Source organism: Berghia stephanieae, chromosome 2 (genome assembly GCF_034508935.2).
Source record: "Berghia stephanieae isolate SIO BIC M18660-M18661 chromosome 2, UCSD_Bste_1.3, whole genome shotgun sequence".
NCBI classification, from domain to species: Eukaryota; Metazoa; Mollusca; class Gastropoda; order Nudibranchia; family Aeolidiidae; genus Berghia; species Berghia stephanieae.
The window spans coordinates 56,526,923-56,554,214 of NC_088361.1; the positions used below are offsets into that span (position 1 = coordinate 56,526,923).

The 27,292-nt window shown below is 35.7% G+C and overlaps 1 protein-coding gene and 1 long non-coding RNA gene across 2 annotated transcripts in view; one reads left to right on the top strand and one right to left on the bottom strand.

Annotated features, from left to right (window-relative positions):
* The window catches only part of LOC144965197 (uncharacterized), a 567,438-nt gene that overhangs the window by 532,785 nt on the left and 7,361 nt on the right, over positions 1 to 27,292 (bottom strand). The window lies entirely within an intron of this gene.
* LOC144965194 (N6-Methyl-AMP deaminase-like) lies at positions 1,952 to 24,582 on the top strand. The gene is made up of 9 exons (XM_078900273.1): positions 1,952 to 2,064; positions 8,072 to 8,188; positions 8,657 to 8,781; positions 10,746 to 10,806; positions 11,262 to 11,558; positions 13,459 to 13,539; positions 17,424 to 17,580; positions 18,211 to 18,311; positions 20,804 to 24,582. Exons 2-9 carry the CDS (start codon positions 8,141 to 8,143, stop codon positions 20,996 to 20,998), a joined length of 1,065 nt encoding a protein of 354 aa, XP_078756399.1. The 5' UTR covers positions 1,952 to 2,064; positions 8,072 to 8,140; the 3' UTR covers positions 20,999 to 24,582.

The window sequence follows — 27,292 nt, forward strand, 5'->3', positions numbered from 1 at the left end:
CCTTAATAGTGGATCGACAACTATCCTTTTTCGGACACATAGTAAGGAAAGATAAGAATGAATACCTGGCAAGTTGTGGAAAAATACCTGGTAAACGCGCCCGGGGGAGACAAAGAAAAACACTCATAGACCAACTGAAGGGCTTCACCAGCCTAACAATCCAAGAGCTGTTTGAAAAGGCAAGAGACAGGGAGGAATGGAGAGAGATAATTCATGCAGTATCCGAAGCCTGGACCAGGCATGGAACCTAGAAGAAGAAGAAGTCATCGCGACTAAATACCGATTTGAGACGACGGGTCACAATTTATATATTCACCGTGAATCTTTTGTCATGCGTTTAGTTAGGTTTTCAATTTGTCAATATATAATAGCATTTTAAAAACTCTAAGTCAAACTTTGATAGATTATTGAAAGTTTAAATTTTCCGAATAATACGACTATTGTTTTGGTTTTCCGTCGCCATTTTATTTTGTGAAGTATTGAAAGCAGTCCTTGGATTATTTTTTTTTTATTAGGGTTAGCTCGAGGTCATAAATCTCAGTAAAGGTGCTAGGGTGTTTGTTTTATCCTGTTTGGATTAGTTAAAGGTACTAGGTTTTATTTTTTCTTAGGGTTAGTTGAGGGAATATTTGAGTTGTTTCCCCGGCGGCCGTAGGCCTCCGGACGCCTCCCGGAAATTTCGGACAGCCCTGAGGGCACCGAATCTAGCCGACCTATCTACCCAATTACATATTGGGTGTAGTGGACGGGCGAGGGGGGATGATCATGAAAAAAGTTATCTCGACTTCACCCTGGGTCGATCCTGAGTATGAAACGAGTGCTCTACCAACTGAACTTTCTGGACTCAGATTCAAGTAGTTATTAAGGCTGGTTTCAAAGAGGGTCTAATCCAAATAAATGAAGCAATTTATAGTACTGCGACAAGTGCAGTTCTCAACAACAACGATCCTGGTGAATTCTTCCGGACAAATGTGGGCGTCAGAAAAGGCTGCATACTCTCCTTAATGCTCTTCAACGTCTTCCTAGAGGAAATTAGGAGCGAGCTCTCAAAAATCATCAAACCTCTGTATCAATTGGCGGAAGAAAAGTGTGTAATTTGTGTTTTGCTGATGACATGGACCTCTTTGCTGAAAGCGAACAAGAACTACAAGATATAACTAACTCATTTGCACATAAAGCAATGTAGTACGGCATGGAAATAAGTACAGAAAAGTCTCAGATACTGGTAAACAGCAGAAATGATGGACATGCAGAAATTTCAATCGATAATGAAAAACTCGAGGAAGTCTCACCATTTAAATATATGGGTGTTATGCTAACCAAGGACGGTACCAGTACAACTGAGATTAAGGCAAGAATAGGAATATCAACAGCAACACTAACGAGATTGACAAAAATAAGGAAAAGCCCCATCAATTTCGAAATAAAAATTAAACTGTACAAATCACTGGTACTTTGCATCTTACTATACGGCTGTGAGTCATGGACATTAACTGCAGAATTAGAGTGCAGAATCTCTGCTTTTGAGATGAAAAGTTATCGAAAACTCTTGCGGGTGCCGTATACAGAACACAGAACCAATAAAGACGTAATGGAAGAGGTGCAAGATGACAGGAACCACCACAGTTAGAAGGAGGAAACTGTCATGGTTTGGCCACAATGTGAGGCATAAGGTTTGTGCAGAACGGTGATGGAAGGTACCCTTGAAGGAGGAAGAAGAAGGGTGTTTCTTTTTTTTACGAAACCCGTCGAAACCCAGTCCCAGGTTCACTCCCCAATGGTGTACACCTCCCTGAGTTGCCTACTTCCCATAACTTTGTCGGGATTCGTCGGGTTTCTTCGGGTTTCGGCGGGTTTCGGCGGGTTTCGGCGGGTTTCGCAGGGTTTCGGCGGGTTTCGGCGGGTTTCGTAAAAAAGACACACCGCATCCCGTGTATCTCCCAACGATGAATGAATGAATAACCTTAGTAAGTACTGAGTACTGGTATCGACTAACGCCCAATCTTAACACTGGAAATTTTGAAAGGGATTCCACTTTCCACTCCAGTTAAATTCACTTTTCAGGTTAGGTTTGACTATTGACTGTTTTTCAAATATGTCGGTTATTTAAAAAATTTTTTTTTTTTTGCTCTTTAAAACATTTGTCGTGAACAGATTTCTCAATCTAGTTCACGGTAGGTAAATTACGGTGTGTCTTTTTTACGACTCCCGACAAAGTTATGGGAAGTAGGTGGCAGTGGGGAGTGAACCTAGAACTCAGGGAAGTGTACACCATTGGGGAGTGAACCTGGGACTGGGTTTCGGCGGGTTTCGTAAAAAAGAACTAGTGCTTTTTTACGAAACCCGACAATATCCAGCAAAATTATGGGAAGTAGACAAGTGTGGGGAGTGAACCCGAGACTCAGGGAAGTGTACATCAGTCGGGAGTGAACCTGAGACTAAGGTTATCGGCCGGTTTCGGCGAGTTTCGTAAAAAAGAATCAGTGCTTTATTACGAAACCCGACAATATCCGGCAAAGTTATGGGAGTTTGGCAACAGTGGGGGGTGATCCTGGGAATCAGGTCGGTGTACACCAGTGGGGAGTGAACCTGGGACTGTGTAAAAATGATATCAGTGGGAAATAAACCTGGAACTAAAGGGAGATGGATACCATTGAAAGTTGAAGCCGGATATGGGAGTTGAGTACCAGAGGAGAATGAACCTGACACTATTGGAGATGGGCGCCAGTGTGGAGTGAACCTGGGACTCAGGGAAGTGCACACCAATTGGGAGTTAACCTGGGACTGTGGGAGATGGATAACTGTGGGTATCCGAGCCGAACTATAGGAGTTGGGTACCAGAGGAGAATGAACCTGACACTATAGAAGGTGGGCGCCAGTGGGGAGTGAACCTGGGAGTCGGGAATCGCACACCAGTGGGGAGTTAACCTGGGACTGTGTAAAAAGGATATCAGTGGGAAATAAACCTGAGACTAAAGGGAGATGGATACCATTGAAAGTTGAAGCCGGATATGGGAGTTGAGTACCAGAGGAGAATGAACCTGACAGTATAGGAGATGGGCGCCAGTGTGGAGTGAACCTGGGACTCAGGGAAGTGCACACCAATTGGGAGTTAACTTCGGACTGTGGGAGATGGATAACTGTGGGTATCCGAGCCGAACTATAGGAGTTGGGTACCAGAGGAGAATGAACCTGACATTATAGAAGGTGGGCGCCAGTGGGGAGTGAACCTGGGATTCAGGGAATTGCACAACAGTGGGGAGTTAACCTGTGAATATCTAAAATAGAATATCAGTGGGAAATAAATCCTGCTTCAACTCCCAATGGTATCCATCTCCCTTTAGTCCCAGATTTATTTCCTACTGATATCCTTTATACATATTCCAAGGTTAACTCCCCACTGGTGTGCAATTCCCTGAGTCCCAGGTTCACTCTCCACTGGCACCCACCTCCTATTGTGTCAGGTTCATTCTATTCTGGTACCAAGCTCTCTTATCCGGCTTCAACTTTCAATGGTATCCATCTCCCTTTTGTCCCAGGTTTATTTCCCACTGATATATTTTTATATATTTCCCACTGTTTACATAGTCCCAGGTTCACTCCCCACTGGCGCCCACCTCCTATAGTGTCAGGTTTCTCTCTCCTCTGGTACCCAACTCCCAAGTCCGGCTTCAAATCCCAATGGTATCCATCTCCCTTTAGTCCCAGATTTATTTCCCACTGATATCCTGTTTACATAGTCCCAGGTTCACTCCCCACTGGCGCCCACCTCCTATAGTGTCAGGTTCATTCTCCTCTGGTACCAAACTCTCATACCCGGCTTCAACTTTCAATGGTATCCATCTCCCATTAGTCCCAGGTTTATTTCCCACTGATATCCTTTTTACATATTCCAAGGTTAAATCCCCACTGGTGTGCAATTCCCTGAATCCCAGGTTCACTCCCCACTGGCGCCCACCTTCTATAGTGTCAGGTTCATTCTCCTCTGGTACCCAACTCCTATAGTTCGGCTCGGATACCCACAGTTATCCATCTCCCACAGTCCAAGGTTAACTCCCAATTGGTGTGCACTTCCCTGAGTCCCAGGTTCACTCCACACTGGCACCATCTCCTATAGTGTCAGGTTCATTCTCCTCTGGTACTCAACTCCCATATCCGGCTTCAACTTTCAATGGTATCCATCTCCTTTAGTCCCAGGTTTATTTCCCACTGATATCCTTTTTACACAGTCCCAGGTTAACTCCCCACTGGTGTGCAATTCCCTGTCTCCCAGGATCACCCCCCACTGTTGCCAAACTCCCATAACTTTGCCGGATATTGTTGGGTTTCGGCGGGTTTCGTAATAAAGCGCTAATTCTTTTTTACGAAACCGGCCGATAACCTTAGTCTCAGGTTCACTCCCGACTGGTGTACACTTCCCTGAGTCTCGGGTTCACTTCCAACAGTTGTCGACTTCCCATAACTTTGCTGGATATTGTCGGGTTTCGGCGGGTTTCATAAAAAAGCACTAGTTCTTTTTTACGAAACCCGCCGAAACCCAGTCCCAGGTTCACTCCCCAATGGTGCACACTTCCCTGAGTTCTAGGTTCACTCCCCACTGCCACCTACTTCCCATAACTTTGTCGGGATTCGTCGGGTTTCGCAGGGTTTCGGCGGGTTTCGTAAAAAAGACACACCCGGAAAATTATAGGAAATAGAAATAGAAAAGAAAAAGGCTCCACCGAAGTGGGCGTTCTCCATAGACATGGCTGTCATTAATTAAAATTCATTATCCCCAGACACCTGTCCAAATGCACATAAAAATAAGGAAAGTTAATAAAATATCTACAAAAAACATAAAATAACCAACATTAAATCAGTTGTTACTTCATATATACACAATATGCGTTGACTTCGAAGTGCGTGTCATGGCCGAATGAAATGAGTCGTCTGCCCTGGAAGTTTTACCAGAATCGACGTTGTTGGTTCAAATCCTGGTTCCGCCCCCTTTTTTTTTTTTTTTTCTTTAAAAATTCCGTCCTCTATTTACAGAACGTTGCAAGGGATAAATGTCACATCCAACCTCCCCCCACCTCTTTTTTTTTAACTCTTTCTCTCTCTCTCTCTCTCTCTCTCTCTCTCTCTCTCTCTCTCTCTCTCTCTCTCTCTCTCTCTCTCTTGGTTCCTTTCTAGTTGCTAGCAAATTGTCATATTCATCCCCACTCCGATCTCAAAAAGTGTCTAAAAGAATAAATAATTAAAAAGCAAACAAACAAATATTCAGGGAATGACCAAATGGTCAGATAGAGGAGAAAAAAACAAACAATAATTATTTTTTAAACTAAAAACAATTTTAAGAAATTCATGCTCAGAAACGGAACAAAAGTTAAAAAGGCCAAACAAAAAGGAGAAAAAAATAGACTCGCTCAAAAAAAAAAGAGGTGGGAGGAGGATGGATGGGACATTTAAACCTTGCACTGTCCCCGCGGAAAATTGCAAATGAAAACCCCAAAAATTGCACCCAAAATTCCAAAAATTGCATGCAAAAAATTCAAAAATTGCATGGAAAAATTGCAAATTTCAGACTGTTTTCAATAAACAGCGAACATTAATTTATTCTTGCTTTAATTCTATGACAAGCACAGTCCACCAATTTTAGTTGGTATGTATTATACAGTATTGTGTCCATAAATTACATTAAATTACATTGATATTGACATTGCATACTCAGAAAAGAAATATTATGCCAGGTATATACAGGGGATGCCACCAGGAGATTTTGAATAAAACCCAAAAAACACTTTTACACAAATGCATGGATTCCTAACAATTATGTGGTAGAAAATCTCATAGATTTTAAAAAATATTATTATTATTAGTATTATTATTATTAAAATTATTATTATTATTATTATATTTCCAAATACATCTATACATCATAATAATACAGTGGAACTCGGGAATAACGAGGTCGAGGGGACCGACCATAAAAACTTTCTATTTCCAAGTTACATGAATCTATGTTTAAGGTAGTATATTAAACACCCATAATTTAAAAAAAAAAAAAAAAAAATAATAATATATATATATATATATATATATATATATATATATATATATATATATATATATATATATATATATATATATATATATATATATATATATATATATATATATATATAATAGATTGATGTGTTAGCAATAAAACTATTATTAAATAGCATCTTTAATAGTTTTGTGTGACGGTGGCAGTAGTATTTTCCTATGATTAGCATTATATGATTATATGTGACTCCAGAACATGGAAAATTGCAAATAATTGCGGCAGTTGTCAAAATTGCGAAAAATCGCGGCCGCGTTGCGGCCGCAAGCACCGCAATTTCCTGGAGGGACAGCTTGCAACGTTCTGTAAAAAGAAGACGGAATTTTAAAATATTCGGGAATCTGGATAATTGTTTAAAAGAGTGGAGTTTCAAATATGTGTCTGGGGATAATCACAGCGATATATGAATAGGGAGTTTAACAGAATTATAAATGTAACTCACACACTTGAGACCAATGTCATATGAAAGAGCTGGCAACACTGATTACAAAACAGTTTGAATTTTATTTCTTTTTGATTAGAAATGTAGTTACAGCAGTTCAAAGTCTGAAATTTCAGACTGATTATTACCCCAAAACTACCATTGGAAAGTTGTGACCGAAATCGCGTGCTGTTAATAAAAATGTAGTTAAAAGAGTCAATACGGAGTTCTTTAACATTGTATAACAAAATGTTTGTCTTATCAAGGACAATGCATTTACATTAATAAAAAGGAAGATAAACATTTCAAAATCACACATTATTACATAATATGATGCAAATGTTACATAATTAAAACTTGGCTAGACGTAAGAAACAATTTGCTATATATCACTTTTGGATTTATCCCCAATATCTCACTGAAACAATTGCAAATAATTCCCCTCTTTGATTTAATTACAATTAAAAAGGGTTTGAGAGTATTTTTAAATGAAAAGATATAAACATTGTTGCGTACTGACATAATGAGTTTATTGTTACCTCTGGCAATTTAATTGCATGTAAATAAAATGGTAGATTGAAAAAGTTAAAAAAAATTGAAATGGATTCCCTATTTTAATTAGAAGGAAAGTTCTGGCTTTTAATACTTTTAAAAATTCTGCAGAACCACTTTGGGTTTATTGCTATTACATCATTTGAACTGACAATTAATTAATATAAATTTATTCCCCGCCCCCCCCCCCCCCCCCCCTCATCCTTCTCTCTCAATGTGTGGGGATGTCAAAATTTATAACTAATAGAACTTCTTACCACAATATTTATTAAGGCTAAGGCCTTTAGAATATGGATACAAATGAAAACAAACATATCTAAACATATGGGAAAGAATCTTGATGACTTGATGGCAAAATAAAATGAAAGCAATTGATATTTTTTTAAATATCGATATCATTAATATCAGATTTCACAAAGAGAAGAAATATACGTACTTTTAAATCAAAAACTTTAAAATGCCCATTAAAAAAGTTGAAAAGTATGTATTCGAAATAAAAACATACTAAATAATAGTACTGAAGAACCTGCTTAACGTTAAGCTCACTACATCAGTGGGGACTTACCACCTGTCCAACATGTACCCATTGTGATCAAGAGCCCAAAACAGCAGAGCATCAAATTGAACTGTACGTTGTGACGCAGCTTCCGGGCAGGTTTGCAATGGTGCACAAATGTGGTAATGAGTTTGCATCCTGGATAGATCGTCATAACATAGTGGTATTAGCACCATTAGAAGCCGCTGCCATTTGTTACTGTTTAGTGTTTTTCTGTTTGGTAATAACAATTTTTTTAGCCTATGTTGGGAGATTCAAAGCAACCCAGAGCAGCTTAAAAATTCATGTTGATCCACTGCGCTAAAGCTTATAGTTTGAGTTTTTTTCTGGAAGATGATTTTTATCTTTTTGTATCGATTGATGTTGACCATCATTTAAATTTGAATATATATGTTTTTGTTTACTTTGTACAATGCTCTGAAGTAAAAACAAAATATTCTCTTTATTTTTTTTTCAGATAAGCAATAACAACAAAAGCGTGTTAGTCATTAGCCTAAATTACTACATCTTCTATCATTGAACCACTATGGATTCAGAGGACAACAGACTGTTCTGTCAGAATCTACCAAAATTGGTAATTTATCGAAATAATTGTAATGATTGTTTTGAGCTTTAGAAACTTAAATTGAAGATGATGTTTTATAAGTCAGATTTAGCTGATAGAGTCCTTTAAATTGAAACACCATAAATTTTATACTACACAGAGAAATTATATTACTTTCTTATTATCGAATCGGATGTAACAATATTTTTGTCTTTAAATCCCAGCCAGATTAATCACCATATTATCTATGATCCTCACTAAAAGCCTTTTCATTTAATGGCATTAATGTTACTGCTATCGTAGACAATATATCAAGGTTCCTGATTATTTAACACGTACATAGATCATTGGCAGTGAAAATCATTTTGTTGTGAGATAATAATTGAAAACTGATAACACATAGGAAACGTGGCAGGGGTTATCTATATAAGGGGGAACAGGTTTAAAAGTTGCTGTCTTTTCACTATTGAAAAACTTATTTACCTCTGGTAACAACAGGAGCTCCATGCACACTTGAATACAAGCTACAGCCTTGAATGTCTTCAAGAACTTCTGGATATCAGTGGTGATCAGCATGACAAAGCTGGAGAATTATGCATATCCTCTAACTGTGCAATGGATGAGTAAGATATTTAACAATTTTAGGGTTGTAAGTTGCATTTACAATTTATTTACTTATTGTGACCTTTTCTTTTATTTTACAACAAGCATTGCTGCCCTTTCAGTGAACAGGATTGATCATAGGCCAATCAACACAAAATTTATAATTCTATTGGTGAATGGCTGATTGTAGAAAAAATAGGAGATGGTGAGAGAGAGAGAGAGAGAGAGAGATTAAAATAAATGTGTTGCTCATGGATGTGGGGGAAGTGTACTGTTTGGATACATTCTCACGTCTATATATATATATATATATATATGTGTGTGTGTGTGTGAATGAGTAAAAGAGGGAATCATTTCTTGAGTTTGAAAGAGGACCTCTAGAAATACAGTGGTCCCTGCTTGTTGCCTAGTAACCGATTCACCTTTTTTGGGCGGGGAGGGGGAAAGATTTATTTATAAAAGGGGATAGGGATGCACTCTTAAAATTCAATCTTTTCATTTAAAACAATTATTGGATTTCTTTATTATTAATTTTTATGTTATTTCCTACGGACTGATCTAGATTTGTGATCTTTCGAAACATTGTTTTTTTTCCCCGAAAGATCAGATACTTTGAGTTTTATTCTGGTATGATAGTGGTTAAGGGGCCTAGAACATTGATGGCAGAAACGCTGAATAGTTAAGAAAAGATTGAAAGCAAAAGGGGATTGTGGTGTGGGGGGAGGGGATCCTTCTCCAGATCTCATAGGAATTCGTTGTGGTCAAAATCTTGCATAAATTGTATTGACACTGGCATGAAAATATTTCTTTTTAATAGGAAACCATGGCTCCAAAATATTGTAAGATGAAATGAATAATAGAAAATTGTCAATCTTTTATCATATTTTTTGTGAACAAAGACAGAAGAGGAGAGGTAGAGGTAAAAAGGAACTGTAAAACATTGACAAATTTAGAGGTGGACGCCATAGTTACCCTTGGTTGCAGAACCCAGCTTTTAGTGACTGGTTGACAAATTTATATTGTTTGTAATCGGATACAGTAATCATCGAAAAACTTGGTAAACAATCTGGTCCAATATCTAAAATATTTCGCTTACTAGTTGTGAAATTATTTCCTAACTTTAAGAACAGAAAATGGTTTATATCAATTTTAAAAAATTGTTTGTATTAAAAATAATGAGAGGAACCACTACCCGGTATCGATGTTCAGTGAAAATACTCCCACCTTACCGGAAGGTTGATACAAAACTAATGTGATTAAAAAAATGACATCTGTTTTCAATAGAAATTTGACAAAACAATTGATTTTTAAAATAAAATCACCGCATTGTGTAATCAAACTCATTGGTACAAGAAAACGATCTTCAGGTCATATGTAAACGCTATGCAACATTTGGTGGTGATTGGTTCTGTGGATCTGGAGCCTTAGTGTCACTGAAAATCAAATTTGCCAAATATATTTTACAATATCATCAGCAATGACAATTTTACAATGATTATTATTGTAATCTTATTATCTCACTGTGCGTTTGGATTGATAGGTGTCCCTCAGTTTTTCCATATACTAAACAAAGTGGTCAATTGTTGCTATCATGTCTATCTTCCAATATATCTATTACTCCCTTCCATGTTTCTGCTTGTATTTACCCTGGAATTTGACTATTTGCTTTATTCTTTAGTCCTCATTTGGATACTGAAATGAAAGACATAATGTTTTTGAGTGAGATGATTGTTTCTTGTGTCTGATTAGACATTTTTGAGTAGTCTCAGACCACAGCTTGATCTTATAAGGTCTACCTCTGTTATCTATTTAAATTACCTTTCTGATTGAATTTTTCTTTGGAGCTTCATATCACAGGTAATCTTAAGTAACTTTAGGCTAGCCCATTAGCCATGACTTTCCTTTGTCGTGGTGTGAAATACCCGAAACATTTCTCAAAAATATAGTATATAAAATAAAATGTTATTTTCTTTAATTTTAACAGAAGTTTTGAGCTTTACAAAAAGATCCAAAAGCTTGTAAAGACAGAGCATACTGTATATTTGGTGAGAAACAGTCTTTGTTAAAAGTGTGTGAATTTCAATCTAAATAAGTGTCTATGACAAAATGCATTTTACATTATTTTCAATTTAGACTGTCTTTAATGTCTGATAATTTTGAGAAACTATGAAAGGATTTTTTTAAATATAATCAAATCAAATCTGAATTAAATGTCTTGACAAGATTCTTCTGTTGTAGATATTCATTTATTTGCAGTTGTATTTTTTCTAATATTTTTTATATGGGACTTCATTTGTTTGGTAAATGTTAATTATATTTGATCCTGGCTTGAGGGAAGCATATATATTGCTGTATTAGCTTTGTAAGCAACTTCTCATTTGAATTCTGCTTATTTTGTTTTACATATTGCACTATTTTGAATTTATTATGTATTAGTATTAGTTACTTCACAGAAAATGTCTTATGTTTTCTACACTTCTTTATTAAATTAAATCTTCAGCTGACTCGAAGAGTTATAACAGAGTTTGCCCAAGATAATGTGAAATATCTAGAATTAAGGTCGACTCCAAAACAAATTGAGGCTACTGGAATGACACGAGAACTTTACCTCCGGACAATGATACGTGCAATCCAGGATTGTGAAAAAGATAGTCTCGATATCATTGTTCGACTTCTCCCTTCAATAGATCGCAGACTTGGAGTTGAAGTGGCACAAATAACTGTTGATCTGGCTCATAAACTGATGCAAGAGTTCAATGGAATCATTCTAGGTATTGACTTCAGTGGAGATCCAAAGGTAAGAGGATGTTATTTATTTAGGTTTCCCGTTTTTGACATGAGTATATGCAACTTTTGTATGGGAATTTAATTTTTTTTTCTTCTTTCAATTTATTGAGTTTTGTGTGTGGTAGGAGGGGAGGGGGGGGGGATAGAGGAGAGGTGTTTAGTGTAGATTGTTACTTTTAGCTTGGTTGGGAGTTGGGAGGTAAGCAATTACTTTAGTTGTAGTGCCTGAAAGTGATTCATCAACACGTTATAGGGCTCGATAGATCATTCTTTTTAAAGTATTTATGTCCATTCAACTGCGAGAAAAACAATTTGCAATTGCTATCTATCCTTTATACAGGAAGTTAGTCTTTTGCAAAGTACTCTCCATCAGATCTAACAGACCCAAATGCCAATCAATTCTGGGTGGCCAATTGTTTTAGAAAAAAAATAATTGTATTGAGATATGCGTACTCTACCAGGTGTCAACGATGCGAACCTCCAGTCCAAGACAAAAAGGAGAGAGGTGTGTGTCAGACCGGGTCGTTTCTCTCTGTTTTGCTACTGACACACACATATTTTTTCAGCTGACAATCTCAGTTCCTACGCTTTCTGTATATCCAGTTGAAAGTCGTATGGAATGATGAGTGCGAAATAATTATTTTTCTTCGAAATATATATTTTTCTTCGAAAGGTGATTGACTACTCTCAGTGGAAGTTTTCTGTCCTCACGTCCGTGATTGTTTAATTTCTCTTTTTCATCCTTCACACACGACCGCATCTCTTCTTCTTCTTCTTCTTCTTCTTCTTCTTCTTCTTCTTCTTCTTCTTCTTCTTCTTCTTCTTCTTCTTCTTCTTCTTCTTCTTCTTCTTCTTCTTCTTCTTCTTCTTCTTCTTCTTCTTCTTCTTCTTCTTCTTCTTCTTCTTCTTCTAGAATTAATCCCAATATATGAAAGAATCAGCTTAAAAATTTAACACAAACAGAAGCGAAGACACTGCAGCTTCTCATGTCAAGTACTAGACATCCTTCACAAAAGTAGGGAATTGTTCTCTTCTCTTCATATTACAACTAACTCTGACCTGGGACCAGAAATGTGTGTACTCTCTCAAATAATTATTTTTTTTTTTGTACCATAAAATGAGGACCTGCTTGTTTTATTATAAATTAGTTGTGGAAAAAAATTACATGATTTGACTAGTCAATTGATGTGCATTTTCTGTGTTGTGTTTGTTAATCCATATTTTTGTCCTGTTGGTCTATTTTCACGCGTTCAAAAAGTTCAAACAATTTTTTCACCAGCCATTTACTGGCCTTATTATTAATATCATTATTAAGATTATTACTATTATGATCAGGATTTACTCTTATTATCCTAATTGTATAGTATAAAGAATCTCCAAGTCATGAGAAATGAAACTATTATTATTATTATTATTATTATTATTATTATTATTATTATTATTATTATTATTATTATTATTATTATTATTATTATTATTATTATCAGCATCAGATCATCATCATCATCATTACTCGTATTGATATTTTATTTTTCTTTCTTTGCATTAAGCAAAATATTTTTCATCAGCTGTTTATGATATCGATGCATGCAATTAGAAGTCCAATACAAAAATTATACAGATAAAAAAAGTTCTTATTGCATAATCATAGCCAGTGTGTTAGTCATGCCAGGTGAGGTTCATGTCTCGTATCTCAGTGTTTTCTGTATCAGTGACCACAGACTGAATTTACAAAGTGAAAAGTTGTAAGTTTTTGTTGATTGATCTGCATATTAATTTGCATGTCAAAAATTTGGATGCCTGTACTGACTATTTCTACTTTTCACTATTGTTTTGCTTTGTTTTGATACTCTTAGATTTGCTCCAGCAGATATGATATATTTAAATCAGATTTAATTTCTTGTCCTCAGGTTGGAAATGCAGAAGATTACATTCCAGTTTTTCAGGATGCTCTTAACAAAGGCCTCAAATTAGGTCTTCATCTTGCAGAGGTAAATAAGAGTTCTATCGTTATTCATTTATCTTATTTCTTATTTTACAAAATGAAATAGTATAAAATGGAATTAATTGAAAATTAGCAAATAATATACAACACTTTATAAGTATAAGATACAAAAGCCAATGTAAAAGGTATTATAGGTTGTTCCAGCAAAAGCTACAAGTGGAATCAGTTAATTGGAACGCTGCTAATTAGAATGATTTCTTTAGTAATGGTGCTGTTCCAATTAAGCGGCTGGCATTATATTATGATTATATGATTATTATATATTTGATGTTTATTTCCTTATTTTCATTTTAGTTAACATACATAACATAACATGTGGTATAGGGCAAAATAGGATAAGATCCCTTGAATGCCCTTAATATTAATTAGCAATGCCATAAATCTATTGATTAAATATTACAATAATGATACACGTGGTAAAGATAGTATTTCAACTTAAATGTACTCATGTGGTGTACAAACATATATCTTTAACCGTGACATGCAAAGCACACACACACACACACACACACACACACACACACATACACACGAATATAGAAAACCATAATAATATAATATTTGACTTACTACTTGACTTAGATGCCTTTCGCGTCTCGACCGAAAGATCGGGTCGCCTTGGCTGTTTCCAGTATTTCCTGTGTGAGGTGTCTCCAATATTGCCGGTCCTCCGCTAGGGTTCTCAGATTTTCAAGGTCCCCTGCCGTTATGAGACTAATGCTTTGTCCAAGTGTTGTGAGGTTTTTGTTTGGGATCACAGGGAGTGTTGTGATCGGTCTTCCTCTGAAAAGGTTCCCGTGTTTTTGGAAATATCCCGACATGGCTTGGTTAGCTGGTATGTTTTTGTCCCTGCGTAGTATGTGACCGAAAAGTTGCCATCGTTGTTGTAAAATGTCAAGGGAGATTGGTCTTTCTTTTGTGATCTTATAGAGTGATTCATTTGAGATCTTTTTTGGGTATTTGATGTCCAGTACCCTTCTTAGCTGTGTGCGATGGAAGGCATCCAGATGTTCTTCTTCGGATTTTGTCAACGCCCAAGTGCCGCAGTTATACAGAAGTACCGGTTTTACAAGAGCACGGTACAGTTTCAGTTTGGTTTTTCTCTTTATTTTGTCACCTCTAATCCATACATTGGTGAGTTTACTGAGTGCGGCGTTTGATAGCTGTTTTCTTCTTTGTACATCCTCGGTGTCTCCAATTAGTGAGCCTACTTTCTTTGTTCTTTTCCATTCCTCTTTGTTCCTCGATATTGTTGTAAATTCGGTTTTATTGGCATTGACTTGGAGGTTATATTTCATGAGGGTATTTTGTATGATGTCTATATTTGCTGGTGTTGATCCAATAAAATCTACATCATCTGCATAGGCGATTTCTCTTGGGATTGCATTCTCAATATGAGTCGTTGGTTTTGGAATGACTTTTCAAACTTCTTTCAGAGCGTGTTCTAAGTATATTGTGAACAGAATCGGGCTCAGACTATCTCCTTGGGGGGTCCGATGTTACTTTCGAACTGCGTCTGTTTTGTGGCCCCGTATATCCTTGGTTGTATCTTTGTGTTGCTGAGGAGAAATCGGATTATTCGGAGCTCGTCTTCGTCTACTATGTCTGTTAATATCTCCAAAAGTTTTCCTCTGTCGATCGTATCAAAGGCTGCGGACATATCGATTCCGGTTATTGTTATGGATATGTTTTCTTTGAGTGCCTTTGCTGCTAACCATTTATGTGTCCATACAACGTCCGATGTGCTTCGGTCTTGGCGAAACCCGCTTTGGCTATGTGATAGATATTTTTCTATTTTTGGTCTAATTCTGTTGAGGACAATAGTTGACAGTGTTTTTCTTATGGTATTCAGTAATGTTATTGGGCGTAGGTTGTTTACGGGTCCTTTCGTTTTTCCTGGTTTTTGTATTGTAATTAGGACACCGCTGTTTATGTCCCAGTCTTTGTGTGTTGAGAATGTTTTGTTCATTATGTTTGCAATGCTCAAATCCAGGGAGAGGGTACCGCATTTCAGCAATTCAGCGGGAATCTCATCTTCGCCTGGGGATCTGTTATTGTTTAGGCACTTTATGCTATTTCTAACTTCAGTTGTTGTGATGCGGTTGTTTAGGTCTCTAGGGTTTCCTGAGAAGGGCGATATTTGTGAGACTTGTTTGTGAAATTTCTGCTGGAAGTGGTCAGTTACAATGTCAAGGATATCGTTGGGATTTGTTGTCTGTTTGCCAAATTTATCCTGTAGTTTTGGGTTCTCGAATGGTTTTCGGTTCAGAGATTTCGTCGCTTTGAACATAGACGATGCGTTATTTTTGGACTTTTCTATGTCTTCCACTTTTTTGTCTAATTCCTCGTTTCTGTGTTTTATTGTAAGTGATCGAATTGAATGCAGCATTTTGTTTCGTTCCGTTTTCAGGTTTATTATTTCTTCCGAGTCTTTCGTGTTTTGTATCCTGATCCTAAGTTCTTTTTGTTGCCGCGATAGATCGTTAATAGCGATGTTAGGCGTTCGATTTGGTTTGTTCTTAGTTGTATTAATGGAGCCTGCACTTTCTTTCCCCGCATATTTCATTGCCGCTTGCGTCTCTTTCCATTCATTGTTTGGATTGCTGTTTTGCTTTATTTTCCATAGACTTGAGTTAAGTTCATATTGGTAATGAATGCGACATTCTCGCTCATTTACTATTTTTGCCGTATTTATTTTGACTTCCGTTTTACCTTTCTGTCTTCGTTGTCTGTACACATTTATGTTGAAATTCGTTTTTACAAGTTTGTGATCGGATGTTAGCAGTGTACCACCGTATGATCACGAGTTGGTTGAGTAGTGTTTATGGCGGTGTCGACATATGATATAGTCTATTTGGTTGTGTATTGTTATCATTTTGTCTTGGGTTTGGTCTTTCCTTTGTCCTACCCATGTTGTCTGGTGTCTTGATGGGTGGTTGAAAGCACTGTTTGTTATGAAAAGTTTTCTCTGTTCACAGAACTGGACTAATTTTTCTCCGTTATCATTACGTTTTCCTTTTGACTATGATCCTAAACATAGTGTGTCACTGTCGAGACGTTTTCCTACTTTGGCATTAAAATCTCCAGCGATTATTAATATTGATTTGTTTCCTATTTTGTTCAGTGTATCGTCTAGGTCTTTGTAAAATTTATCAGTTTCCTCTGGGTATTGTTTTGCGCGTTGACTTGTTGGTGCGTAAACATTTACGATTGAGATAGTGAACGTCTTCTTACCGTGATCGTCTTTGTTATTGTTTTTCTGGTTCCTTGAATTGATCTTACACTTAAGCTCAAGAACACATATTCTGTCCGAAACATTCCATTCGTCACTAGTCAAATCCCTGCAGTTTTTATTTATGAGAAATCCACCACCATAGTGAGGTGAACTGGAAGCAAAGCACAGCAGTCTGTGACCATTTATTGTTTGGTCGACGCCATCTTGAATCTTCGTCTCTTGTAAACACAACACATCGATTTTATAACTTTCTAAATCTTGACACAGTTGTTCCTTTCGAATGTTACTTTTAATAGATCTTAAGTTAAAAGTTCCAATATTAAGATTAGTCCACATCAGGTAAAAATTAAAGATTCCACACAGTGAATAAATGGAAACATAAGACTATCCACTGAGCCGAAGCTCAACGTCAACAGGTGTCAGCCATGTTGTCCGGAAATAATATAATATTGCATAATATATACATACAAGATTGAAAGCCATGTCAACAGCAGAGCAAACACGTATTATTCGTCATATATAAATCTCCCATAAATCTTAGATATAAGAATTCTTATAAAGAGAATGAATTCAACAACTTTAACAAGCCTTTTACGTCCAATTTTTATATCAATATTTATTTTGATCTGTCCTAGATTCCATCGTACAAAGAGACAAAATCAGTCCTGAATAGTTTAGCTAAGAATAGTGACTGCATACGCATTGGCCATGGAACATTCCTTCACAGATATGACCCAGGACTTGGGCATGAGGAGATAGAAGACTTTGTCATCAGTCATAGTATTCCAATTGGTAAATATTCTGAACAGTTTGTTATGTGAGTTTGGTGTGTTTTATTGGCTTGGTGTTTCATGTTGTTGTCCGACTCTTTTTGGCTTTTTTTTTTTGTTTTTGGTTATTTTTGTTGATTTTTGTTAAGGGTTTTTTTGTTTTTTTATTGAGGGGGGCTGTTTCTAATTTTTTTTTTTTTTTTCTTCTGTTATTTGCTTTTCTTTTTCTTTGATTTGGTGAAATACATAGATATAACAATCACTTACAACTCCATAGTTATAGAAAAGTTATTCCAAGACATGTTTTAAAAATGGATAAATGATAAGATATATGTTCTCCAAAATTTTCTTTCTCTTCTGCATATAAAGTAAGTCATAATTAGTATTTATTTTTGAAGCAATCGGCTCTATAATGTTTTCGCTTGTTCCATCATCATTTTTCTCTTCTCTTCCATTGCTTTTTATTGATCTTCCCACTAATTGAAAAGAATTTATAATTTACTTAAATCCAGAGAAGAAGAAAAACGCCAAAAAAGGAAAGCTGTGATCAATGCAAATTAATGTTAACAAAGAGATGCTGTCTTTTATGATATTCTGATTAACAGTAACAGTCATTTACTTTTTGAAACTCCCTTTCACTTCCTTTTTACAGAGGCATGCCTGACTTCTAATGTGAGGACCAAGACTGTGAATTCCTTTGAGGAAAACCATTTTAAATATTGGTTAGATAAGAAGCATCCGGTCATTCTTTGTGTAAGTTTAAATCTGTGTATTTTAGATTTCTGACTGATGTAGCATATTCCTCAAGAAATTGTGGTTCCTCATTATCTGTTTTGTTTTTGTTTTTTGTTTGTTTTGTTTTTTATTGTTGTTGTTTATGTCTATGTTTTGTATTATTTATTTACTAATTTATTCATTTATCTTTTTGTATATTTCACACTCTGCTGAAGGTGATGAATGCATTTCCTGTCCCCATTATAATGTATTTTTATGGCGGACATCCGTTGCACATTTAAATCTAAAGGTGAATTTGTGTGTGTTGGTTTGACTTGTTAGTGATGTAATTTGTGTTAGATCATAATCTGATGGCATGTTCTTTCGAACAAATGTTGTTTTTCGAAGAAGGAAGGAATAGAATAGAGTATTCCCATAGGTTAGAAGTATTAAACATTAGGAACTCTGCAAATATATTAAATAACAACAGATCTACAATCATAATCAACACTCATATGCTCACCGCAGTATCAACAGTAATTGACGCTGATGAGAAAGAAAAAAATTATGATGAAATAGAAAACCTCATAAACAAACAAAGAAAAGATGTCCTACTGGTGGGGGATTTTAACTCAAAAATAGACCAGAAATCAGAAGGTGAATGCAGTTTAGGCAACTATTCCAAAGACACAAGAAATGATAATGGTCAACGTTTAATTGATTTTTGCACAGAAAACTGAATGTTTATTGCCAATTAGGCATTCAAGCATCCATCGAGACATACAGTCTATATTGGTTAAATAAAAGTGGATGGCAATATCGTAAAGATTTATAACCAAATTAACTATGTTTTTGTCCCAGAATATTACAAAAACACACCTGAACAATGCAAGGACAGATATATCAGTGAATGACATATCAGTCGAGAGGTGAAAATTTTGGATTGCACTTTTTTTTTGTTGCATTTTCTGAAAGAATATGCTCCCCAGAGCATTTTAATCTTTATTTGAAGCAAATCGGGTGATTTTTCATAAAGTTCTGGTCAGATGTATGGGAAATGTATCCAGCAACTTTTCTCAAATTTCACACTTTATCAACTTGACTAGTTGTAAAACATATTTAGAAGTGAAATTAAGCTTTGATATTTCCCGAAGATGTATCAAAAGGGTTGATTGAATCATTTATGACAATTACTCATTTTGGATAAAAAATTGATTTTCTAACTAAACTTGGCAATATCTCAGTTCAAACCTTTTCACCAGCACTGAATTCAAATCTTCTACCTCAGAGACAGAATTTAGATCAATTTCAAAGGTTTTTACGCATTGAGAGAGCCCAGTGGAGAAAAAATTAATGAAACTATTTCAAATCATAAAATCCTGACCTGAGAATGCAGTTGGTTGGATAGTTAGATTGATGAAGTGAAAAGACAAAAATCATGCAGATAACGATTTCACTGGCTTGCGCTACAATTGACAGGTTTTGCCAAATTACCTCTCATATGGTCTATAGTACTCTGCAATAGACTAGTATCCTTTTTATGAGTAGCAAAGGATTTTTACTGCCTATCCAATCCAGCAGAATTCCAATGTTTTCTCATTAGAGGACGGCTGAAAATGACTCGCCATTCTTTCCGATCTCATCACAGTTTGTTGCATTTTTCACTTGTTTTCCCAGTCCAGCTCTTGATGTCGTCTAGCCGTGATTTTGATACTTTTTCTTCGGCAGTGATTTTACAGATACTGTTATGGTGTTTCGTGTAGCCAAAGTATTGCAATTTCTTGGTCTTTATTGTTTTCAATAATTCTGGGTACTGTTTGTGGATATTGCAGACTGCCTCATTGTTTTGATTTTTTTTGTTTCTTGCTTATTCTACTCGTGCGTCAAAAACTCTACATTTCAAATGTAAGTGTTTCCCTTTCCAGGTCATTATTTAGCATCCGTGTCTCTGAGCCATACAAGGGTGCAGAATGTACATAACATTTTAGTATATTGATTCTTGTTGACATGTACATATTATCCTAAGTAAGGATAGTTTTTAGGTTTCCAAAACGTTTTCATGCTATTCTGGTTCAGACCTTGAGATCACTTGAGCCATTTGCAACTACTCGCAAGAGAAATAATGATAAAATTCATTTTCTTAGGTGGTACAGCACTAGAAGTTTACTTTGTAAACCAAAACTTTTTATTTCTTTTTTTTTTTTTAAGTTGTAGCTGTCAGACAGGTGATCATTTACAGCTTTCATAGGCTCTCTGAATTTCCTATTCAATTGTATTGACAAGGTGTAAAAGGACTTCTATCTCTCTCGATCCTTTGTATCATATCATTGGGGTTTTTTAGTTGAATAAAAACATTCCTTGTAACATCATATATTGTTCTTTTTTCAGTTTTGTGTTTTTTTTTTTTTTTACTAATTTTTACAATATACAGCTTTCTGAAGCATAGCATTTATTTTTAAATACAACTATAAAACAAATAATTTGCATGCAAAAGTTCTCATATCCTCAGAAATATATCATTCGTTTTTCAGACTGATGGGAAAGGAACGTATCTTTGCACTCTTTCAGAGGAGTATGCCAAGGCTGCCGAAGCATTCAACTTGAGCAAGGAAAACTTGAAGGATATCACCATGGATTCTATTGAGTGCATTTTCGATTCTCAGGATGTTAAAGACAAACTGAAAGAAAAATTTTGCAATGAAATTAATCTTAAGATGGATCAATGATTTAGTAATCTTGTGCTATGTGGTCTTTTGGTATGACACTCGCTTTTGGATCGGAAGGTTATGGGTTTGAGTCTCACTCAGCACATAGTTGAGTCCTTGGAAAAGGCTCTGTATTCACATTCTCTCATCGTACTCGGGTGTAAAATGAGTACCTGGCCGTCAACAGCGTTGTCTCTGTCGAAAAAATTGTAATATTGCCTCACAGGTGTCATGAGTCGTTCTACATGTTATGTGTTGCTGTTGGTCAAGGACCCTTTGTAAAGCGCTTTGAGCACGTTTTGTGGGTATTGCTCTATATAACTTTTTGAAATGAATTTTAATTTATTTCCAACATTTAGATCATCTCAACACAATATGATTTTGAGGCAATCGGTCACATTTCAAAAAGTTTCTGACTTTTTTAATTTATTGGAAATGTATTTCAGGATTTTTTGGACTAACCATTTTGCAGTCATGGTAATCAAGTCATTGTCATTGTTATGTTTGCGGAATAAACAGAATTATATTTGTTTTTAACATATGATTAATAAGAGACAGTTATTTTATGCATTTTTATATATAGTAAATTTTTAGATCTATAGTAAATTTTACATCTTCCATATGATATATCATTTCTGCACCTTCTTTAGTGTATAGTTGATCGTCCAGCATTTGAATAAAAAAATGTTTAAAGTCACATTGATATTTTACAATCTTTTAGGAACATAAAGTCTTAGGGGCTGAAATAGGCAAGTATCTTGTTGTAGTTCAGTATTTTCAACCATAAGACATCTAGTACATTTCATCATTGCTCTTTTTTTTAAATCTCAATTCTGCATATGCATGCTTTTACATAATTTTACAGCAAATGCATGACTTTACATAATATTAGTTACAGCAATCACATTAAGACATGAGAAATCACTCAATTGGAGCTATGTGCATTTGATTTGTATATTAAGGTGCATTTTTAAAATATATATTAAGGTGATCACAAAATAAAGTATCCTCCATATGTGTAGAGAGGATGAATTAGAATAATTAGACAATTCATCTGACTTTCTACAATGAATAGCACATAAAGGTGGAATGATTCATTTATAATCATCTGTTATTTTATTTCAATGTTTTATAGAATATTATTCTAAGTTTTCCCCACATTGAATAATGCCATGTTGTACAGAACTCGGAAATAGCGATTTCGACCGGTCCACTCCTGATTACTCGCTATTTCCGAGTTCTCGCTATTCCCGAGTTGCCAGGAAAGGTCACTCAGCCATACAAAAATATATGGAAAGACAATGTGTGTGTGTGTGTGCCGCGCATGCGTGCAAGTGACTATGTGTGGATAAAGTGGGGTGAGGGAGGGGTTGAAGACAGCCTTCGTCAACTACGTAATGATGGCCACAGGTTGAAGTTGATCCACCCCTTCCATTTCCATCAAGATTTCGTGTGTGTGTGTGTGCGAGTGTTTGTATGCACTAGGCATGTTTGATGAGGTAAACAAGCGCATCACTCAATCACTGACCCATTGAAATAATGGTTCCACGCTCCCCTCTCTTGCTGATCGTGTCGTTTGTTAACGAATGCGACTCGCTGACCGATGCTGCGAAGTGAGGCATGTTGACATGTTGGCTGCCAGTGCTTACCTCGCGCGTCGCGTGGCATCACATTGGGTGAATAATTGACCCCCACACGCACACAAACACACACACCCAACCCCCACCCAAATTTGTTTCGCCTACTATGTACTCTAGACTAGGCTACTATGTAATATTACTCGTAACGAAAAATAAGAAAAGAAAAGAAGCTAGGCTAAAAATATTTAAATCGCCCTTGTCTGTGGTTTTGCTTTACTTCGTTCGAAGTCCTAGGCTGGGGCAGGAAATGCTCATTATTTCCGAGTTGACCTCTTTTTCATACTCGCTACTTGCATGCTAATTTTATTGACTCAAATAAGGGAAAAAAACGGGGATTTAGATTTTACTCGCTATTTCCGAGTACGTTACTTTCATGTTCTACTGTATTTATAAGAATAATCTGAGACTAAAAGACACTAACAATGCACTCGTAATTTACAATTATTTCAGATGATGTGTGTAAAAGATTGTACTGCAATCTAAATATTATTTTCCTATTGGTTTTTGACAACAAAACATGCATATAGTATATGAAGACAGCAAGATTTGCTTATGACTAAGGTTTATATTTAAAAAATCTTCTGTTGATTTAAGTTGCTAACTTACTACTTAATCCTCTTCAGGCCTTTAGGCACAGAGGGCATTCCCCAGACATCTCTATTTTGCGGTGGCTGTATTCCAGGACAGCCCTGCTTCCTTTATTTCTTTTTCCAAAGCCCTTCGCCAGGTTTCTTTGTGTCTCCCCCGCTTTCTCTTCCCATCAGCTGTCTTGGGAATTGACTCTTTTTCCATTCTGGCCACATGACCCAACCAATGCCATTTTCTTTTTATTTGGTTTTTCAATGCTAGTGTAACAAGCTTTCTTTAATAGATCCACTGTTTTTATTTTTGAAGACCAAATATGTTGAAAATTCTTTTTAGACACTTGTTTTGAAAGGTTTCTAGCCTCCGTATTATGGAGGGTGTTATTTTTCAGCTTTCACTTCCATAAAGCAGTACACTTAAGACGCTGCTTTTGTATATTTTCAGTTTAGTCTTTCTCATAATTTGCTTTGATTTCCAAAAGTTTTTCAGCATGTCAACATTATGGTTTGCCTTTTGGATTCAGTACTTGATGCTGTGTTCTGCATTTCCGTCATTTGATGTTTTGGGGAGAGATGTGGTTTGAAATCTTTGATTGTCATGCGTGTAATGTCTTGTATTTCACTGAATTTGGTTTTTTTACTGAGATATTGAACTGGTTTTGGATATCTGGGATTTTCAATTTATCTGTGTTGAATCATCTCTTCTTCTGTTTTTCAAGTTGCTGTTTTGCCAGTTTTCTTCAATTTTGTAGAGATTTTGGTTGTGACCAGATGGTGATCACTTCCGATATCTGCAATCACCTGACTCTGACGTCATTTAAGCTGCTCTTCCATTTTCTGTTGATCATTATATGCTCTATCTGACTTTTTGTTTTTCCGTCTGGTGATTTCCAGGTCATTTTATGAATGTTTTTACGTGAGATGAAAGTTCCACCAATAATGAGGTTGTGTTCTTCACAAAATTCTGTCTACGTCCATTGTTGTTCATCACCCCTATGCCTTCCTTTCCAACTTATATAATTTCTTTTTCAACTTTATAGCCGACTCTTGTGTTTAGGTCTCCAATGATTATGAGCATATCATGTCTTGGTATATTTTCAACAGTAATTCTTAAAATATAGAATTCTTCCTCATTTCCTTCATCTGAATCCTTTGTGGGTTAGTACCATGTGAGGATTGAGAGTTTGGTGTATTGTGAGTCTTGTGTATAGAATTCAAGCCCTCCCACCACCACAGGATGATAATCCGTCAGGGTGGCGGGGTTGGAGAAGTTGCTAAAGGTGAAGCAAAAAGACTTATATGGGTAGGTACCTATGCCACTTTTTTTGTTATTAAGAATTAAAAGATATGTCCTTTGGAATTAAAAAAAAAAAAGTTGCCCTAATTTTGTTTCCCATTTCTATTTCTTTCATGTTCAATTTTTAATTTTGTTATTTTCAGTTTTTTTTTAATGTCTTAGTAGTGAAGTGATGAAGTCAAAATGGAGGAATAATAATGAAATGTTCACTTAAGATTATTCCCATAAAACATCCCGCATAATTGGTGAACTACGTTCCCATTTTTGGAATGCTCTCCCCCAGAATTGGAGATGCTGACTCATCTTTCAAATCTAAATTGGAAACACTTCTTTTTGTTTATTATTATTATTATTATTATTATTATTATTATTATTATTATTATTATTATTATTATTATTATTGATATTACTGTTAAACAAAGTAGAGGAAGGAGCATGCATTTGGTTATTTTAGCACCGGTATATTTTCACAACAATGTTGTATATTTATATATGCAGTTATTATTTTACAAATGCAGCATTAAATCTATTTAAAAAGTTAACAGAATGGTGTTAAATGTAATTTCATTGTAATCTGTAACTTGAATTATTTTTTTAAAAAACAACATAACTTTTCTATAACCAATACTTGAAATCTCAAATAAAATCCTTTAATACTTGAAATCTCAAAAATTATTCTGTAAGGCAAGGTCCGATAAAGATTGGTTATTTTTGGGTCATAAGGATTAAACAAGAAAGAAACTGTAAAAGCCTGGGTGGGGTTCTTGGCCTCCCATCGTGGGCAGGGAGGCAATTACTGTGTCATCTATACCCCTAAATCTGTTTCCAACTTGCTTTCGTGCCTTGTCTTGGAATGAGATTACTTGATTGTGTCCTTTCCCTGGAAAACTACGCACAATGATAGTATGCTCTTGGAATCTAGATTTATTCCCTATTTGTATGCTTTTATTTGTAATCTAGATTTATTTTACTATCCCATTTTCTTCCTGTTTAATGGCGTTGAAATGACCTTACTAAATGTGTCGCATGCGCTGCAAAACCCTTAAAACAGACAAACTGTAAAAGCATGCAATTCAGTAGATGGAAATTTGGTTACATTTAGGCATAAAAGGTGTTTCAAAAAATAAAATAATTACTGTTTTGAGCATGTAATTAACAAAAATGGTCTCACTAATCTAAAATTAAATTATTTAAATCTCAATAAAAACTGTGATTAAATATTACGTTTTATTTAATTTTTGTTCCACTCTAATCTAGTACGAACGAAGAAGTGCTAAAACAAACATACCAACAAAGGAAACTAATGCCCTTAATAGCGGATCGACAACTATCCTTTTTCGGACACATAGTAAGGAAAGATAAAAATGAATACCTGGCAAGTTGTGGAAAAATACCTGGTAAACGCGCCCGGGGGAGACAAAGAAAAACACTCATAGACCAACTGAAGGGCTTCACCAACCTAACAATCCAAGAGCTGTTTGAAAAAGCAAGAGACAGGGAGGAATGGAGAGAGATAATTCATGCAGTATCCGAAGCCTGGACCAGGCATGGAACCTAGAGGAGGAGGAGGGAATCTAGTACATCCACCAATTTGTTTTTTTGCTTTTTTGTTTTTTTTTTTGTAGAAAAGATCGAGGACTAATGATTTCTTCTTTGGTTTAAATTATGGGTGTAATGTTCTGTCGATGATCCACCCAGCTCACAAACAATACCCAAACAAGACTTTTGTTTTACAGTTTACAGCAGGATGTAAATATGTCCAACTTTGGAATTATTGAAGTTGAAGAGAGAATTCATTTCATTAACAAAGATCAGTGGCTACCTCAATCACCTTATCTCTGAGTGGGGTCTTTGATCTTCCATGGTGAGCAGGAGATCACTTGCTGTGTTTTCTATCCCCTTATATCTGTTTTCCGAGTTGTTTTCTGTCTTTGCTTGTCCTGGAATAAGATTGCTTGGTTTATTCTGACCCTGACTGGAGTTCTTGGCTGAGAGGAAACAGTCCGATGTGTTGAATTAGTTTTTGAAGATGATATTTTTTTTCTCCCTCTTTATAATCTCTTATATGTTTTTGTTTTGAATATCATGTTTTGTAAGCATTTGAGTGTATTCCTCTTGGTGGCATCTTGAGCTTTTGACTGGATGAGACTTTAAATTAATCTCAAACAGAGCACATTGATAGTTTGCTCTTGGAATCTTCTTCTGTTCCCTATCTGAACCAGATCCCTTTGTCTTACTTTTTCTCAAGTGAATTGAATGTAAACTTAGATTTTTTTTTATTTTAAAAAATTATTCCATCCTCTTCCTTTTTACTGGCGCTGAAATGACCTTAAAAGTGTCGCAAGTGCTGTAGTACCTTTAAAGATAAAAACAAACAGTCAAAAGTATACTTCTTTTTGTTTTGGATGATTAAAAGGCACTTGTGGATCAGTTGTTTTTTTTTAAAACTTTGTGTAACCGTCTTTTATTTAAAACCCAAAGGACATTAGTAACTGTACCTTGCTGACTTTCATTTTCACTTAAACAGAATAGCTCTTATAAAGGGATAAGCAAACTTCAGATATGAGTTTTATAAAATTTACATTTCAATATTGTACTTGACGACAGTGCCAATTACATTTTCTGCCATCTGTCTGGATATTAAGTGATATTGAATGTTTTGTATTGTTCTTGTTCTTGGCTGATGGAAGGTTTTGAGCGCGAAGAGTTCCGTGTTTGGTATTTTGTTCTTTTTCAAAGTTGTTATATTATTCATTTTGTTCCTTACTTTTTATTGGATTTAAATTGATTTTAG